General features: G+C 55.0%; 1 protein-coding gene across 1 annotated transcript in view; it reads left to right on the top strand.

Annotated features, from left to right (window-relative positions):
* Positions 1-451: 451 nt before the first annotated feature.
* The window catches only part of ITGB3 (integrin subunit beta 3), a 42,349-nt gene continuing 23,789 nt past the window's right edge, over positions 452-19,011 (top strand). Inside the window, exons 1-2 of the mRNA XM_074978824.1 lie at positions 452-681; positions 14,487-14,568. Coding sequence (XP_074834925.1) covers positions 539-681; positions 14,487-14,568 — 225 coding nt within the window. The 5' untranslated portion in view covers positions 452-538. The remainder of the gene's footprint in view (positions 682-14,486; positions 14,569-19,011) is intronic.

Below are 19,011 nucleotides of genomic sequence, written 5' to 3'. Positions count from 1 at the left end.
TGGAGCCAGGCCAGCCCCTGCGGAGCGGCGGTGGGATTTCCTGCCACCTGAGCCTGCCCTCCCTCCATTCACTGTCAGCAGCATCACTCCTGATTTACACCAGCACCAGGAAGAGAACTGGACTGCTGGGCTTTACACCCGGGGGGGAGGGGGAATCCAGGCTGCATGTCTGGCGAGAGAAGAGACAGAACCCCCAAGTGAGCAGATCCTGGGCTGCTGCAGGGGGACCCCCAGGCTCTGGCCACTGAACCCCGCAACACAGGGAGCAGATCCTGGGCTGCTGGGGGGGGGGCTCAGAGGCTCTGGCCGCTGACCCCCCCCCCCCCCCCAGGAAGCAGATCGTGGGCTGCTGCGGGGGGATCCCCAGCTCTGGCCCGGAAGCCGAGGGGCGCAGCCCCAGCCCCGGCCGGCTGGCGGAGGAGGCCTGGGAGCCGCGCGGCGGCTGCAGCCGGGCCGGGGGGGTGGGGAGCCGCTGACTCAAAGCTGACGGAGGAGTTTCCTCCCGGCGGCCCGCAGCGACCCTGCCCCGCTCCGCCTCATGATTCATCCCCCGGGCCGCTCAAAAGCTGCGGCCGCCAGCGCGGGGCTGCAGCGCGCCGCAGACCCGGTGGAGATGGGGCGGACCGGCCTCGCTCTCCGCGCCCTGGTGCTGGCGCTGTGCGCCGCTGGACTGCGCGGTAGGTGCCGGGGGCCCGGGGGCGCACGCTCCGCCCCAGGGGCTGTCAGGAGGGGTGCGGGAAGCTCCTGCCCGTGGCCCGGCCGCTGTGCTGATGCTGGTGGGTTGGGGGCATTTCTCCATCCCCAGCGCACCGTGGGGCCAGGCGCTGGGGTGGCCCGGGGGGGAGGGGATCTGAGATGGCCCTCGCTTGGGCGAACGCCCCGGGCGTCTGCCTGCCCCCTAGGGCAGGAGAGGGGGCAGGTGTCCTGCCAGATCAGCCGGACAAGAAAGGTCAAGAATTTGACTAAGCCAAGTATGCAAACGAGCCCCTACAGTGACTCAGAAAATTCCCATCCCGCTTCAAACCACGTGTTAATGTGCCAAATTTGAATAGAGGGGCTATATAGGGGCTCACTATAGGGGCTCGTCTGCATACTTGGCTTAATCTAATTCTTGACCTTTCCTCCCCCCACTTCTCCACTCTCTGATTTGCTCACCTTGATCATTTTTTTCCGATTTGTCCTCCTTGATTACTGTTTTTGGTTCTCTGTGCCTTAAATAGTGAGTCTGTTCTTGTATGGCTATGGTCTGAAGAAGCGGGTCTGTCCCACGAAAGCTCATCACCTAAGAAATTATTTTGCTGGTCTTTAAAGTGCTACTTGACTGCTTTTTGCTTTAATAGTATATAGACTAGCATGGCTCCCTCTCTGTTATTAATGAGATGAGTGAGCCTGAGACCCAGCAGCCAATCATGCTGCACCCCCACCCCCTACAAAATCCTCCCCCAGGGGGCCTACCCCCAACTTTGCACCCCTGCCCCAGAGACTGACAATGAAAGAAAAGGAGCCCAGAGTTGGTCAGGGTTTTACACTCTCCTGGCTGGAAGGCCGGACACTCGAGTTTGGAAGGCTTGGAGCTGTCAGAGCCAGAGCTGCCTGCCTGCAACATGGTTTCCTGGGGATGGCATAGGAGCCCCTTTGCTTGGGAATGTGGAAGCTGGATGAGATAAAGAGTAGTGTCAGAGTGTGTTTGCAGCCCAGCCTCTGGTGTGGGCTGGGGACCCGACGTGTCATTTCTCTCTCTGACTCTAGGATCTGTGAGTCCCTCTGTTTAGGGGGGGAGGGTGCACCAGTGAGTGACAGAGTCCATGGTATGTGTTGGAGATGTCTGGCTGCTGTTAGTGGAGGAGGGTTTGGTGTGTGGAAGTGTGTTTTGGCGATGTGAGTTTGCACCATTGGCGTTAATGGATGTGAGTTTGGTGCATGAGAAAGACTGTGTTTGGTGATGTGTCTTTCCACCATTGGTGTTAGTGTGGATGTGTGACTGCACCCTTGGCACATGTGTAGAAGTGTGTGGCTGGTTGTACTGTTAGTGTTGGTGGATGTGTGCAGTGCTGTGTGATTGCACCATCAGCGCGAGTGTAGCTGTGCACTTGCACTGGGTTGGGTGAGATGTCTGGGTGTGTGTTTGTATGTTTGGGTATTTAGCAGGGATATTCCCAGCCTCTGTCCAGGAAAGCAAAGCACGAGGAAATGCCCAGTGCACATCCTGCAGTGGCAGCTGAGATCTGTGCCAACTTTGGGCTTTGCCTGGTGAAAGAAGACAAAAGACCCAATTAGAGCTGCATCCAGAATCCCTGAGCTGCAGAGCTGTGTGCAGCCTTCTCAGCCATTCCCACGCCCAGCTCTTCCTGAGGCCAGGCAGGGAGTGCCTCTCTCTGCTGCTCCCCCGAGGCTACCCCCATGCTGCCAAGGGCTGGTACTGCCTTTCTTGCTGCTGAGCTCCCTCCCGTGACATCATGTCTGGCTCTGCTGGGCCGGGGAAGACTGAGCACATACGGGGCCAGATGCAGAAAACATGGCTAAGGGGATGTAACCAGCCCCCTGCCAGCCCTGTGGGGTTGTCTTCCATGCCAGCTGAGACTCTTGTCAAATGGGCGTGAGTCAATGGAGACCCACACCTTACACACCTTTGAATTCCGCCCCTCCGGCTGCATCTGTGCAGACAAAGTAGGTGTGTTAGATAAACATGCTGACAACACGCTTTAGTTTTCCCCAGAGGTAAACTGGGCATGGGCAGCCCCAGAGGGAGGGGTTTGCTGGCTTTGCCTGGCTCTCTCTCTCACTCTCTCTCTCTCTCTCTTAATTCTTTGGGCTGCTAGTGAAACATACAGCCTCCACAGTCAGTCTCCATCTCTTGCAATCCTTGGCTATAGTCTTGTTCCCACATTAAGCCTGCTGCCCTTACTTCATCCAAGAAACTTTGTTGCCATGTTTGTTTGGAACGTCCCCTTTTCCTCTTTCCCTTTGGATTCCAGTCCAAGGCTTGTCTTGTGATACATTCCTCGCAGACCTCACGTGGGATATGGCCTGCCCATCACCATGTTCTCTTCTTGAACGGGACCTCCGTTGGCTTCTGGTTTGTTTTGGTCCACAAGGTTTCGTTTGACATTCTATTGTATATGCATGGCTACCAACTACCTGGGCCTTGTCTCTACAGAGCATAAGGAACATGCATGTGCATTCATTATGTGGCTGTACTAAAACCCCGTGGCATCTGTGGAGCCACAGTCTGAGCCTAGGGGCAGGTGTAGGTGGGGAACACAGGCTGTGCTTTCGGGTGTGTTGCTGACCGTTTTTCCGTGTCGAGCTGCGCTGCAGAATGGGACAGCTGCTCCTGTTGGTCTGGGGGATTGCAAATTAGCCATGTTATTTACTGTGTGCTGTGGTAGGTGCTGTACAGATAGCACAGAAAGGTGGTCCCTGCTCCCGGAGAGCCAGCTCTGTTTGCCACCTGCTTGGCTCTGGGTGGATGGCCATAGAAGGGTCTGGGAGGTTTGCCCTTCCCGGAGAGCCTGGAGCAGAGTCAGCAGGCTCTGCTGTGTGGCATTCTCAGAGACCACATGTGGGGAATTGGACGGCTAGAGATGCAGAAAGGAGGATGAGGTGGGAAGCTGTCTGTGTCAAGCGCTGTATGGACCCCTCCCTCCCTTTGTGTTCCTTGCAGCAGAGTCCTGCTAATGATGAGATCCAGGAAGGTGTGTTCACTCTTACTGTGGGGGTCTGTGAACATTGCAGACCACTCAGGCTTTGCTCTGCCCTTCCCATAGTTCAGGGGTCACTAACCTTTCCAAGGTGGAGTGTCGAAATGTGACCTTTTGACCTCTCTGCACGGGCTGAGTGCTGGTGATACTTTTTAAAGTCACTAACAGTTTACTTACGACCACTTCATTAATACACAAATGAAGATGCAGAGCTTTACCAGTGAGGTGCAGGTTGGGAGCATTAGCTGGTCTGTTGTTAATCCACAGGCAGCCTGACTTTGAGCAAGCTGCTGGCTGCATGGGGGAGGAGGAGAGGGCTGAGCTCCTGCCTCACGTGCCAGTGAAAATCAGCTCGTGTGCTGCTCATGGCACCTGTGCCAGGGGTTGCTGACCCCGGCCACAGTTCATCAGCACCTCCAGGGGTGAGTGTGCACAGAACTCAGCTTCTCAGCTCATCATGACTGTGCTGCCTGCAGGCTGCTGCCTGGGGTAATGTTACAAAACCTGGCAGCGGCTGTGGGATGCGACTCCTTGTCCCCTGCTGGCATCCATCCAATTTACACTCCTGCTCCAAGTAATGTTCTCAGGCAGGTAACACGGCACATAGGACTGATCCCCACTCCCAGGGGGGCATTTGAGTTTGCCCCAGAGATAAAGTAATGCCAAATGTGAATTCTCCACTCTGCAGTGGGAGAGTTTTACATGCACTTCCCCTTGTGTAAATGAGGACACCCGGGGTTGGACAGGGGAGAGTCTGCCCCAGGTTTGTCAGCTGGCAAGCAGCCAGAGCGCTAACTGCACCATGGACCGATGAATGGGCACAGCCCACTCCCAGCCAGGCAGGTAGGAGATGTGGATTGATGGCTCTGTACTGCAGCTTGGAATCGTGTGAAATCCAGGATAGTCACAGTGTCTGAAGGAGTAAAATGCCTGACGCTAATTGAACGTCAATGGGACTGGTGCACAAGCCCGTCCTAGAGGAGATGGGCCCAGGAAACTGTCACTGGTGCCAGTTTCACCTCACTCCCTGCCAGTGCTCTGGAGTGACACTGGCATCAGAGCTCAGCACACAGAGACACAGCTCGAGCAGGGTAAGCATTGCACCATTCCTTTGGGGCCAACGTTACTGGCTTGGCCTCTCCCTCGCTGTCTGTGTATAACCAGTCTGAAAACCCCCAGGTCATGTAACTGACGTGAGTCAAGAGGAAGTGGTCAGGCGGGTAGCACAGCAGATGGGGGCTCGATGGTAGTTCAGGCTGGGAAGCAGCTGGCTATGGCTAAGGACTCACCCTGGCCAGTGTTTGACTTTCCTGATGGGACAGAGAGGGACATTGCAGAGGGCTGGTGAGGGTGGCTGCAAAGTTTAACTGCAGCTGGCCAATCCGTCTCCGAGTGCTGACATGGCCAGCTCAGTCTCTCCTCCTCCTGTGACTGATGAACGACCTCCATGGAGTTCTTAGTGTGGGAACTCCCAGAGGGGCCTTACTGTGCCTGATCCCAGATGCAGAGTTGTTAGACCTCGTGTTCTTTAGCCCGGCATGGCCCTTCCCCCAGCGCATTAGTGCTTTGTGTCTGAAAAACAGCATTTCCCTGTCTAGCGACGGCCCACATCCACAACAGGCACCACGAGACTCAGCCTAAGTGACTTGCCCAAGGTCACACCCATATCAGTCCCATCCTAGGAGGCTTTCTCATCCACCCACTAACATGCTTGGGTGGGGCCAGGGAGGAGCCCCAGCTAACCCAGGGTTGAGGAGAAGGACCACACCTCTCAACAGGCCCCAGACAGCAAGGCGAGACAACCCATCTGATAGGCAACAAGCCGTGCAGATTTGCTGTCCAAGGAGAACTAAGCACCCAGGGCCCAGGGCCTCACCGCGTTGACCGCAGCCCACGAGTCAGAGGGTGGATGTGGTTACTAGGGAGAATTGTGAGGAATGGAGGAAATTACAGGCTGCAGAGGGCCAGGGAATGCTCCTGAGTGCCTTCTCCTCCTCTCTCCAGCTCCCAGCAGCGAGGCAGCTGCAGCACTGCTTCACGCCGGGCCACCGACCAGAGAGCGCTGAGTCAGAGAGGCATGCAAGTGCATCCACACCTACAACCCCTCCCCTCCGTCCCCAGTTACATCCCCTGCCTGGGCAGCTTCTTCTTCTGGCTAGGGGCTCTCCTCCCTGCCTACCCAGAAGCCGACTCCATGCACTGTGCTTGGTGAAGGGCCAGGCCGCGTCATGCTGGAGGTCAGGCTTCTGGCCTACCCATATCTGAACAGCACCTGGCTGGCGGTGTGCATGTTAGCGGGAGCTGCGCTGAGAACAGCTGTCACGCCCCGTTTACCCCCAGGCCCCGTGCCAGCTGTGTTGGCAGGCAGTAGGTGACGGGAGAACTGGTCTGCAAGGGCTGCCTCACGGGCTTTGTTCTGAGGTGGGCTGCACACACATGAGCCTGCTGAACCCTGGGGCCTGAGTCCCCTGAGCTTCCAGAGGGTTTTCAGTACCTCCCATAAGCTCCAGTGCTTTGCTTAATCCTGAACACCCGTAACAACCCCTTTTTGGGCCTCTGTTTTCTCCTGCCGGCTGCCAGTCTAATGTTTCCCCTGTGATTTCCCTGGCACTACGCTGCTGTCTGAGCTCTGTCGCAGCTGACTTTTAGGTGTGAGGAACAGAAGACATCCATCCGCCTCAACTGCACCATCAGGGTCTTGGCTGGGCTGGTGAGGTTTGACCCTGATGGGGAGCAGGAAAGACAGGTGATTACCAGTTGAGGCCACATCTGGAATATTGTGTCCAGTTCTGGGACACCCGTTACAAAACAGATGTGGATGTACTGGAGAGGGTGCAGTAGAAGGCAACCAAAATGATTAGGGGCTAGAGCACATGACTTATAAGGAAAGGCCGAGGGATTTAGGCTCATTTACAGAAGAGAAGAGCCAGCAGTGATTTGATAGCAGCCTTCAACTTCCTGAAAGAGGGCTGTAAAGAGGATGGATAGAGGCTGTTCTCAGTGGTGACAGACGGCAGACGGTTGGATGCTGGGGAAGAACTATTTCACCGGCAGGGTGGTGAAGCACTGGAATGTGTTACCAAGAGAGGTGATGGAATCCCCATCCCTAGAGGTTTTTAAGTCTTGGCTTGACAAAGCCCTGGTTGGGATGATTTAGTTGGGCTTGGTCCTGCTTTGAACAGGGGGTTGGACTTGATGACCTCCTGAGGTCCCTTCCAGCCTTAGGAGTCTATGATTCCACACTTGTGTAGTCAGGGGCTAGACTGTAACATCATCGTAGCTAGGCTGGTCTGAATACCTGCAGTAGAGACAGGAACTCTGTGAGATGTGGTCAACAGAGATCACCCTATTCCCCTAGAAAGGGTCTTTGAGGGTCTCCTGAATCAAGCATTGTTCTGGGGCTTCAGTGAGCCTGATGCTGGTCCTGCTGGTGTTAGGCAAGTTATTTCAAACCCCTGTGCCTCAATTCCCCATTGGTGCAGGAGGGATAAAGCTTTTGAAGCACTTGGAAATCTGTGGATGCAAAGTGAAGCATGAGAGGTGGGGATTACATGGGCCAAGCTCAGTAATGAGGGCCCTTTCCTTTGCCCTTGCCTGGGCACCGCCCCCTGCCCAGACTGAATGCCCAGTGCTCACTGGGCCCAGGAAGTGATGGCTGTCCTGGGAGGAGCTGCAGAGGGTGATGGAATCAAACCCTTTTCATTAAACTGCCCAGACGCCCCACACCCTCGGCTGATTGCAAAGCCTGGCCCAGAGAGAGTGCTGGGAGCTGAGCTTTACAGGGTGCATTAGCCTATCTACAGCCACCCTGCCCTGCGCAAAGACCAGGTGAGCTTGGGATGGAGCAGGGAGTGCAGCCATGTGCCCCACTCTTTGCTCAATGGCTAAGAGGAAGCCCTGGACCAGTGAGGGCCAAAAGCCATGTATACATTCCCCTGGCCATTAGCCAGCCAGCCCACAGGAAGATCATTCAGAGGAGGCCCTCCCTGCTCTGTGTTCTCTGAGCCCTGGGGCAAGGGAAAGGCCCGTCACCCAGCTTGTTAAAACAACATCCTACCAGCTGTTGTTGTCGCTTCATCAGTTCTCTTTCCTGTTCTTCATTCATTTCCCTGCCTCCTCCCATCCCCATAGCTACTGCTCAAATACTGGTCCTTCCACCCCCGCAGCAGCCGTGCACAAAGCAGGGCCTTCCCCAGGTAGGGAGCTGCACACTCCACTAGGCAGTTGTGTTTTGTGACGGTGCCTCAGTCCAGCGTCTGTCCTGTCGTCATCTACTGCAGTGGAGCATGTGACAGGCTGGAGTGGGAACCCTGAGTATATTGGAGTATTGGGCAAAAAGAAATCTGGTGAGATTCAGCAATGACAAGTGCAGAGTCCTGCGCTTGGGTTGGAAGAATACCAAGCACCGTTACAGGCTGGGGACCGACTGGCTAAGTAGCAGTGCAGCAGGAAAGGACCTGGGGATTAGAGTGGATGAGAGGCTGGGTATGAGTCAACAGTGTGCCCTTGTAGCCAAGAAGGCTAATGATATATTGGGGTGGCTTAGGAGGAGCATTGCCAGCAGATCTAGAGAAGTTATTATTCCCCTTTACTCGGCACTGGTGAAGCCACATCTAGAATATTGTGTCCCGTTCTGGGTCCCCCAATATAGAAAGGATGTGGATGCATTGGAGAGGGTCCAGCGGAGGGCAACCAAAATGATTAGGGAGATGGAGCACATGACCTATGGGGAGATTTGAGCTGAGGGATTTGGGCTTCTTTAGTCTGCAGAAGAGAAGAGTGAAGGGTGGCCTTCAGCTTCCTTCACGCACACCCCCCATCTCCTAACGCACTATGTTTTCATTTCATTTTTTATTCTCTTTCTGTTACATTCTTGTCGTGTCAGTTTACTTTTATCAGCATGTCCAGGTCTGAGGAAGTGGGTCTGTCCCACCAGAGCTCATCACCTAGTAAATCAGTTTGTTAGTCTCTAAGGAGCTACAGGACAGCTTTTTGTTTTGTGAAGATACAGTAAACCCCCGATATAATGGACTGATGGGGGGAAGGTTGTCTGCTATTACCGAAAGTCTGTTATATGCGAGGGTTTACCGGCCCACCCACGCCTGCCAGGGTCTCCCAGCCCCACTCCCAGCCTCCCCCCGACAAAACCCCCCACCACTCAGCAGAGGAGCTGCTGGACCCCGCTGTGTCACTGGTGGCACCACACTGTGTGGCCAGAGGTGTCCCACCACATAGCCGCAGCTGCCTCGCCGCATGCAGCTGGAGGCACTCTGTCACGCAGCCGGGGTTGTCTCACTGCGCACGCCTGAAGGCGCTTCACAGCATGGCTGGAGCTGCTTCTCCACACACAGCTGGAGGGGCCACCGCACGGCCTGGAGGAGCCACTGCCAGAGCCCCCCTGTGCACATGGTGCCTCCAGCGGAAGAGGTGGCAGCTCCTCCAGGCTGCACCAGGGGTAAGTCCTTTAAATTGGGGAGAGTCGGGGGGTGATTTTATGGACCCCAGCAGGTCCTTTGCTCCCGAAGTCTGCGAAATCGGGGTCCGTAAAATGAGGGTTTACTGCACAGACTAACGTGGCTACCTCGCTGCAAGTATTCCTGAAGGGAGATTATAAACTGGGTGGAGTAAAGCATCTATCTGCAGGCCCCTACAGGGTGAGGGGAGAGGTGCCGGGCGTGTGCTCGTAAGCATTGCTCCTTGTTGATTATCCCTTATTTTAATGTATTTTCCTCCTCGCCTGTGGACTGTTAGCAATATTTATTTGTATCTAGGTTTTTGTTGCTCGTGGCCATGCACATCTACACAACCTCAGTATTGGTGTTGCACATCAGAAATTTTAACTCACCCGAAAGAAAGTTCAGCCTGTCCAAACGTAACACCAGCAGATCCAGGTCGCCAGTACCAGGGATTGACCCTGCAGTCATATGGGCTAAAGCCCTGTGCTCTACTGCCTGAGCTAAAGGCCAACTGGCTCTCAGCTAAGGCAGTAGAGCAGAGACTTCGCTCACTTTAGTATGAGGGCTCCGTACCTCTGGGTATGCACAAAGATGGAAAATCTTAGCAGGAACACTGCTCCCCTGCCCCATATGTCCTCAGGAGAGCCCAGCACCAGAGTTGGGGGCAGCTAGGAGAGCCCCAGATGTATGGCAGCCAGGACCCCACTACACAGGGCAGGTAGGAGTGGAGGAGAGGGATAGCGTGGCAGGGGCCCGGTGCTCATGGGTGTGGCCGCCAGTAGCAGGGATGCTGGGGGAGAGAGGCAGGGCCAGGCTGGCTGGCTGAGGAGCAGGGGCAGCTAGAGAGCTGGGGTTGTGGGGAGAAGGGCAGGGCCCACACACACTCCCACACACACACACACAAAGAAAGTCCTGCATACAGGCCTGAGAGAGAGAGAAACTGCTGTAAAAGTTCCCCTGAGCGAGCTGTCATTGTTAGGCTAGTTTAAAGAGGAGTTAAAAAAGAATTATCAGCCTAGGGAAAAGAGGCTGTGAAATAAGCTCCAAAATAAAGTCTCTGGGGCTACTTCAAAGCTCTGCCAGGCTCTGTGAAGTTCTCACATTTGCATTGTTGGCGCTGAGTAATAAATCAGGGCTACTCAGGGAGTGGCACAACAATGGGTTGTGGATCACAGGTCAGATTAATGGAACAGCCGATGGGCTGATACTGGATAAGGCTGTTCCCAGATAAGGCCAGGCCTTTCCGAAGGGTTTAGATACTTTCAGGGACAGAAGACGGGCGGAGTGCTGGGACAGGGGTGCCGCTAGCAACCCTGTACTGTACCTTTTAGAGGCTCTGGAGCAGGGCAGGGGAGCATAGTGGCCTGACTGGATGGGGAGTCTAGGACATGGCTGTTGTAGCCCCCGTAGCTGAGCTTGCTTCAGTAAAGCCTCAGACGATGTCCTGGAGGGTGATGCAGGAGGAGTATGGCCAGACTTGCCTTTCTGAGAGCCAGAGTCCTTTGCTGAGGGCTGGCTGAGGCCAAGGCCCTGGGGAGGGCAGGCTGCACTGGAACGACTAAGGGAAGGGGATAGCGGGGTTAGGTTTCTGACAGCTGGGCCTGGGGAAGGAGTCCAGGTGAGCATGAGCCAAGTTAAGAGGCTTCTTTACAGACCCCAGTGAGGGAGGGAGAGTCAAGGGGAAGAAGGAATGTAGGAGCCCTGATATGGGTAAAAGAAGAACAGACAGGTCCAAGGTCTTGTCTACACTGCCAGACTAGGGGAATGCAAGCCAGTGTGCAGCTACGGAAGAGTCGTTCCCCCAACGTAGCGGCCTGGGAGCCACTGGTACCATGGAAGGAGAGGTGCTAAAGGTGGCTTAGCTGAAGACCTACATCTCTAAAGCAGCCTGGAAGGCATTGGAGGTTGGGTGGGGTTTCGGAAGATCCAGGGCAAACTGAGGGAAAGCTATTGTGATGCCCCCTGGTGTGGCAAGGGGGTGCTCTGGAGCAGGGAGTTTATTCCACCCACTGGCTGTGTCTGCACTGGCAAACAAACCTACCAACAGTTGTTGGCCATTTTGCAGCTGGGGTGAGGCCAGAAGGGTTCAAGCACAGAACCTGCACCTGGGGAATTTTGCAAGTTTCCTGCCCTTGTTGGCATGTATCCGGCTCCGTGGCTGGGAACCCTAGTTTAAACAGGCTGCAGCAAATGTTTTATAACCCGGATGAGATCAGGGCTGATGGAAACTATGGCAGCCAGTCTCGGCCGGAGCTTTGGGGATGGCTAATGCCAGTAGAGCTAAATCTCCTGCAGGGTGTTTGCAAACTCTCCCTAGTGTACACAGGGTCGAGCCACCTTGGGCTCAGCATGAGGTATCCCTGGCTCCTGGTAGGCTTCAAGGTGGGCTGGGATGGGCCAGTTCAAGTGGCAGCGAGTGGCAGTTCACCATCTGTGCTAGAGCTTGACAAGGATTCAGCTACATGTGGGGCAGGCTAAGTCTGGTGGCGCAGGGGAGGAAAGCTCTCTCAAGCCTCTAATACCCCTACTAGACAGATAGCACTGCTGTGCCTCAGGGGATTTGTCTTCCTCTGTTCTGGTCATGGGAGGCACGTCTACACTGCAAAAAAGAAGCATGCGCAAGCCAGATTAGCTAACGTGGGGTCACAGTACAGTGAAAGCTCAGCTTGCAACTTGGGTTAGCAGCGTGAGTTCAGCCCCCGTTTCTCTCAAGAGAGAGCTTTCCTCCCCTGCTGGCACTTCGTGCTGCTAGCCCTGGTGGCTGTGCCCATGCTGCTGTTTGAAGCCCAGTAAAGGATACACCTTTCGGGTGGTGCAGAAGTGCTCTGCTGGAGGCAGCGCCCAGGGCTAGACGTGCCAGCGCTGAAATTGCTGTGGCAGATGTTAGGTTCCCAGGGTTGGCTGCGAGAAAGACTTTGTGCATTGTTCTGTATATTGCGCACTCCCAGGAATTCCTGCCCCCAGCTGCATGGAAAGCCGGGCAGGAATTTGAGAGAGTCCCAAAGCTGTGTGCTGCACATTCACCTGGGGATTAAACTCCTTGGAGCCTGGCCAGGTGCTCTGCTCAGCTGGGAAGCAGCCAGTTCTGCTTGCAACCAGAACAGGCTCTTGGTTTTGGGGTGAGACATAGAGTGGGGAGAGCCGGGGGGGGCGGGGGGCAAAAGCAGGGACTGTGCCTGACTTCTCATGTTCGCTGGGTTTTGTCATGGATCTCAAGTTAGTGAAACTTGTCAGCATGATCTTTACACGTCTCTTCCTCTTGCTGCACGTGGGTCTGTGAATGTTAGCCCAGATTCCCAGCTGGTTCCTATCAGCACAGCTCCATTGACTTCACCAGAGGAATGTCCCTTTGCACCAGCTGTTCAGCTACAGAGCCTGACTCTCCCCTGCCTGCTCCATGTGCGCGCATGCACGCATGCACGCATGCGCGCGCACACACACACACACACACACACGATGCAAAATGCATGCGGGGTCTCCTGCTTTGTAGTGGTGAAACAGTGGCCTGAGGTGCAGGGCAACCAAACCAGGCCCTGTATGCTCACATGTGGGTGCATCTGTCCTCCCTGCTTGGCCAGGACATGGGGCAGTGGGGAAGTGAGGGGCATCTGACCATGCAGGCTTCCTAAGAGTCATGGATGGTCACATGGGACAGAACCATGCACATCAGCTCACTGCTTTCTCCAAAGCCTTCCCTGCCCACCGCAGGACAAAGTCCCCCATGTCCTTTGGTGTCTCCAAACCCCTGGATCCAAGAGCACACTGAACCGCAGGGATCCTTCCCCAGTAGGAGCTTGTCCCTCAATTCACATCCTGGGTGCACCTGCTTTGCCTCCATCCTTTCCAGTTCTCCCCAGAGCCAACCCAGCTTGGCTTGTCTGCCTCTGGTCCAGCCTGGGATGGTTTTGTGTATTGCCCCAGCCTGCTTTTCACAGTCTTCTCTGAAAGGACCCTGGCACCATGGAAGGCAGGACTAGGGCAGGCACAAACCCTCCCAGGTACAGAGGAGTTCTGCATTCTCCTGGGGTATTCCTCCAAACCTAAGGGCTCCCGCCAGCCAGCGGGTCTCAATGGGTCCCAGGGTGGAACTGAAGCCTTTGGGAGAAGCAGGTGCTCCCTTCTGTAAGAGACAGGCCCTAGACCTGGAATCTGTGCAGTTGTCTGGCTGCTCAGGAGGAATTCAGATGTGGCCCAGCTGACTAGCATGGCACCCACAGCAAGGCTTTGTGGTGCACATTGGCACGTGCCTTGGTGCACCTAAAATTTATTCTGCACATGGATGGAAAAAATCTGAATGTGGATGGAAAAGATTAGCGGGAGCATTGCCCTTGAGATTTTGTCAGCTTCTCCTTCTTGACCATCTTCATTCCGGGCTCGTGGTATGGCCATTGGAGTCAGGGAGATCAGCCATTTGCCTCTGGACTGCAGAGTGCAACAGGGCATCCACAGGGGCAAAAGGCCGCCTCCGTAATCGGTGTGTTGATTTTCCGGGGTTCAGTTTTGTGCTTCTAATAGGGACGCATGAAATGGACTCCTCGGGGTCACAGTCAACCCCTGCACTCCTCGCGAGATGTGAGAAGGAAGGGAGGTTGATGGGAGGAACGCTCTGTCAACTTTCCCCAGTATGGACAGCCAAGTTAGGCAAGCGCAGATATGTTGATTTTAGCTGTGCACTTGCTGTAGCTAGAATTGCCTATCTGTGGTTGACTTACTTTGTCTAGTGTAGATGTACCCTAAGACTGATTTATCAGGCCGTCCTCACATCGGGAGGTCGATGGGAGAAACTCTGCCATTGAACTCCCTTACTCCTCACGAGAATGAGAACCAGGGTCGACTGTCCAGCCCTAGTGGTTCAATTTAGCGCATCCTCACAAGGCACACTAAATCAAACCCCAGACGATCAACCCTGACCGGTCAATCTTCCAGTAAGCATAGCTGTACCCTGACATGCAGGAGCCCTCACTTCTGTCCCTGGTCCTGCTACCAGACTCTAGGCCAGTCACTACCCCTCTCTGGGCTTCTGCTTTTCTTGTCTGTTTAGGCTGGAAGCTCTCTGGGGCCGGCCTGTCTGGACATAATTGGGCCCTCATCTTGGCCGCAACCTCCAGTTCATACCAACCATAAGAATGAATTTCAGAACCTTGTTGTTTCCTTGTGCCAGGAGACCTGGGCCCAGCCGTTCTTCCTGACCAGCAGAGACCACAGCCGAGCAATGACACTCTTTTATCTGCCGAGTGCCTCTTTGTTTCAGTGCATTGGCCTTGAGCAGCTCAGCATGCTAGGTCTGGGCACGTTTTACTCTCTCTCTCTCTCTCTCTCTTTCAGGTAGTAACATCTGTACCACTCGTGGGGTGAATTCCTGTCAGGAGTGTCTGGCTGTCAGCCCGCTGTGCGCATGGTGCTCCCAGGAGGTAAGGACACGGCCTGTGGCCAGCCTCTCTGGTTTGTTCCTTTGTCTGGCCTTTGACTGCAGAGCTGAAGGAATTTAGCCCTCTAGCAGCATATCAGGTGCATTGGAGACCATGGTGCTTCTGGCTCAACCCTCATTGGTAACAAGCTCCCAGTGCTGAAAGCTTGGAAACATGGCCAGGAGTGCCACCGTCAGAGCTGCGGATTGTTATCCTGACAATGTCACCTGCCAAGGAGCAGCGAGTGATGATAAAAACACTGGCAGGGATGTCAAACCTCTTGCTTCAGGGGTTAAGCCAATCTCCGATTGCCAGGGCACCTCTGTGCTGCAAGACCAGGCCACGGCGCCAAGTCTCAGAGTCCGTTGACTCGGGCCACCAGGCTAAAAGTAGCAGAGTAGACGTTCTGGTTTGGGCTGGAGCCCAGACTCTGAAACTTGGGGCAACAGCATGTGTTAGGGCTGGGGGCTGTGGAACAGGGATTTCTGTCTGTGTGGTAAATCCAGAGAAGGCCATCAAACCAGCCACGTCCAGGCAGGGGTTAAGTCAGGCAAACCCCAGTGCTCAGGGTGAGGAAGTTTTCACAGCCCTGAGCAGCCACAGCTGGGTCAGTGTCATTTTAGGCACAGAGCGGAGCCTCGGGATTAGTGGGGTGTGTGTGCAGGTGACAAGATCGGTGCCAAATGCTGTGTGTGCTTGGGTGTCTGTCTGCACGTGTGGAGGGGGAGGGGGACACGGACAGGGTGGGTGCGTCTGTCAGTCTGTCTAGGAAAGGGAGCCATTGTTAGTGGTGCCCATCTGATAACTAAGGCTGGTCTGTTCTCAGCACGGGGGAGCCCTGATATGCCTGGGTTGATTACATCAAGTTATCTCTGGCTTGTGACAGAGCTCCTTGTCTCTCTGTGCAGGCCGGAGAAACAGGGCTTTCTAACAGGCTCCCGCACCATGCCGTCCCTCCCCTGTTCCAGGCCGCGGGGGCGGTTTGACGTGCAACAGGGGCTGCAAGTTCTTCCTCGGATCCCGCCAGAATTTCCAAACAAGGAAACATTCCCTGCGCCTGCTGGGGGCCGTGTTTACAGAGGCGTGGCAATTAGGAGAGAAATGTCTGACTGCCAGCTGCCAGCCCCCAGAGCCCTGGACTGCCCAGAGCTGACTCTGTGGCTTCCCACATCTGGGCCACCTTGGCTTAATTTAGCAAATGAGACCACCCCCCTGCCCAGCCCTTCATCCCACATTCTTTAAAGCGACAGCACCTTTATTTGTTTTCGTCCTTCCTGCTGCAATTCTTTCTGTCCCAGCCACTTGCATTACACACACAGGTCCCCAGTCACCCTTACTCAGGCCTGGCTTTGGACCAGGCTTGTTCTGCCTCTGTTACTCATTCTGAAAGCACAGAGCACAGTGAGCGGCCCCGTCATGGGACAGTCTCCTTAAGGGCACAGGCAGAGGCAGAATCTGGTGGTTGCACAATTTTACCACGTTGCCATTTCTTGTCACCCACCCTCCCTGCGTCCAGGGAGTGGTGGCACTCCAGGGGCCCCTGGGAGTGGGCATGTCAGGAAAGGGCAGGAATGCACAGGAAGAAACAGTAGATGGAAACATTGTTTTATGTTGAATAGTGTCAGAGAGGAGCCGTGTTACTCTGTATCTTCGAGAACAACAAGAAGTCCTGTGGCACCTTGTAGACTAACAGATGTTTTGGAGCGTAAGCTTTTGTGGGCAAAGACCCAGTGGCGTCTGCAGCTGCAGGTCAGGGCAGGAGTCACTGGCTGGGTGATTCTAATGTCCATTGATAACATTCACAGGTGGCAGCCAGGGGATCACATCCTCAGGCTTCAGAGCACAAGATGATCACTCGCAGGAGTCAGGAGGAAATTTCCTTCCCTACAGACCACTGGGCAGCTGGCTGAGAGTATTCTAAGGGAAGGAGGTGGCTCTGGATGCTGGCTGTGGCTGAGAAAATGATCCATCAATGTTATCTCGGCGATCACAACCACAGATGCTCTTTGCATGGGAGTTTGAATGTCAGCCATGAGCGGATGAACCATGAATCGTGGTCTGTAGTACAACAAAGCAAGCAGCCCTGTAACTCCTTAAAGACTAGCAATTTATTGATTAAGTACTGCGTTTTCGTGGGTAAGACCCACTTCTTCTGATTGTGGACTGGGAGTGGGTCTTACCCACAAACGCTCACCGCTGAATAAATGAAATAGTGAGTCTTTAAGGCGCTACAGGACTTCTTGCTTTGTTTTGCAACGATGCAGACTAAGACAGCACCCCTCTGAGCCTGTCCTTAGTACCTTCCTCCTAGACATCCCTGAAGGTGGCTCTTTACTGGGGAAGTGGCAGCAGAGGGAGGGGAATGAGCAGGCCCCTGTGCGCCCAGCAGCAGAGCTGGGATTAGCCCTTCAGCCTCCTGACTCTCCAACTGGGGCCCTGCCCATAGGAACAGGTTGCTTTGAATTGGCACAGAGCACTGAGGAAGGCAGGGACGTCCCAGCCAGTCACCATGCGTATGTAACTACAGCACACTGCTGCCCATGCAGTGCTGCATGGCTAGATTCAGCTGCTTTCCCTGGCTGCCGTGTCCCTGACCTGGTCACAAGCATTAGCAAGGGGCCCTGACTGCTGGCTGCCTGCTGAACCTAGTGAGGTGGCAGAGACCTAAGGAATGTGAGGACTGGGTAGCCTGGGGCCTTGGAGGGGCATCATGGCAATTTCTCCTTTGCTTGCTTGCCAGTTCGGATATCTCCAGCGGCCAGTGACAGAACTGGACGGGCAGGGCTCTGAGTTACTGTAGAAAGTTATTTCCCAGGTGCCTGGCTGCGGGGTCATGCCCAAATGCTTGGTGTCTAACAGGTCATCACATTTGCTGCCAGGAAGAAATCTGAGCCAAATTAAATGAGTTCCGTTTCCAGAGCCCATTCCAATCCAGTTGTTGTTGGGTTTTACCCAGGGCTCAGCTGAAGCCAGGGCTCTAGTCGGACAGCCACCAAACAGACATCAAGCCAGAGAACTGACCGTGTAACTAGACACTGCCGGGAGCTGCAGGGAAAGGATAAAAGATACAAGCAGAGGGAATATGGGATGCCTGTGAGCATCAGAGCAATCAAAGAGGCTCCGCTGTTCAGAGGGTGGGCGCTCATGTCTTCCGTTGGAAAGAGGGACAGCGCTGCCCAATGGGTAGGGAGGCTGCACTGGGACTGGGGATTCCTGGATTTTATTCTTGCCTCTACCGAGAGACCTGCTGTGTGGCCTTGTGTCTGTCATTTCACCTGTTGCTCTGTCCCAGCCCTGGCCTGTCTGGAGAGCACCAGTTCTCTGTGACAGGATTGGCTCTTAAGCTTGACTTACTGGGGAGTTATTCCAGAGCAACGCCAATGAATCTGACTCATCTAGGTTGGAATAAGAGTGTCCACATATGGCTTTAATCAGGAATAGTTAATCTGTTTTAAGATCACACCCCTGCCGTGATCCAGATTAATGCCTGTGTGTAGACAAGCCCGTGCTGTACAACTATACACTGTAGGGCTAGAACAGTTTTAGGTTTGGGGCTGTTGAGTGCCCCCTACTTTAGCTCTGTCCATGCCCTTCCCCCATCCCTCCCACCCCAGAGCTGGGGCCAGCACTCAGGACTGTGCATGCACAGCCCAGCAGCAGAGCCAGTGGCTGAGCAGGACCTGGGGCTGACAGGGGAGTCCCTGGGCAGCAGTGGGCTGGCAGCTGGGACCCTGGTAGGCAGGGGCACAGGGCCAGTGGCTGGGACCTTAAGCTGCTGGGATGCCTAAAGCCTGGGTATGCTGCACAACCCCCCTTCCCTACTTCCCATGCCAAGGGCTGTACAGCACCTAGCACAACAGAGCCCTGATGTTGTTTGGTGGCCTTTGTCTCCAGATGGCCCTTGGGGGCAGGAGTTGAGTTACTGCCTGAGAACCCCCACCCCAGAGCGAGCATCCCAGGGAAGCCAGCAGCACTCGCCCTCAGCACATTAGACACTGGTTCTGGAGAAAGGGCTTCCCAGAAATGCCATAGGGGCCGGAGAGACACGGTGACTTTGCCATTTACATTTCTGGTCCCAGCTCACCTCCGGCCACTCAGCTGCTCTGGCGGGTTTGGTTCTTTCTCTCCTTTTTTGGTGCTCTGTTCCCCCCTGTGCGGCGGCCTGCCGGAAGCAGGAGCTGTGAGATTAGGTCTGTGGTTTCCTCCTCCAAGAATTAATCTCATCAGCATGACAGGATGTCCCGCAGCTGGCGGACTTGTCCAGGAGCAATTTCCAGGGGGAGATGGGGGACAAGTGGGCTGTTACTTTCCAGCAGCTTTGGAAACCCACCCACAGGCAGAGCTCCAGGCTTTCGGCTGCCCCCTCCCAGCCCCCACCCCCATGCCAAGCACTCCCAGCTTGGGGACCTCCAGGCCTGGGAGGTGAGACTCCCGTTTGGCTGCTCC

Source organism: Carettochelys insculpta, chromosome 28, assembly GCF_033958435.1.
Source record: "Carettochelys insculpta isolate YL-2023 chromosome 28, ASM3395843v1, whole genome shotgun sequence".
Classification (NCBI taxonomy): domain Eukaryota; kingdom Metazoa; phylum Chordata; order Testudines; family Carettochelyidae; genus Carettochelys; species Carettochelys insculpta.
Note: the sequence above shows the minus strand (reverse complement) of the source record. Positions and strands in the feature narration are given on the sequence as shown.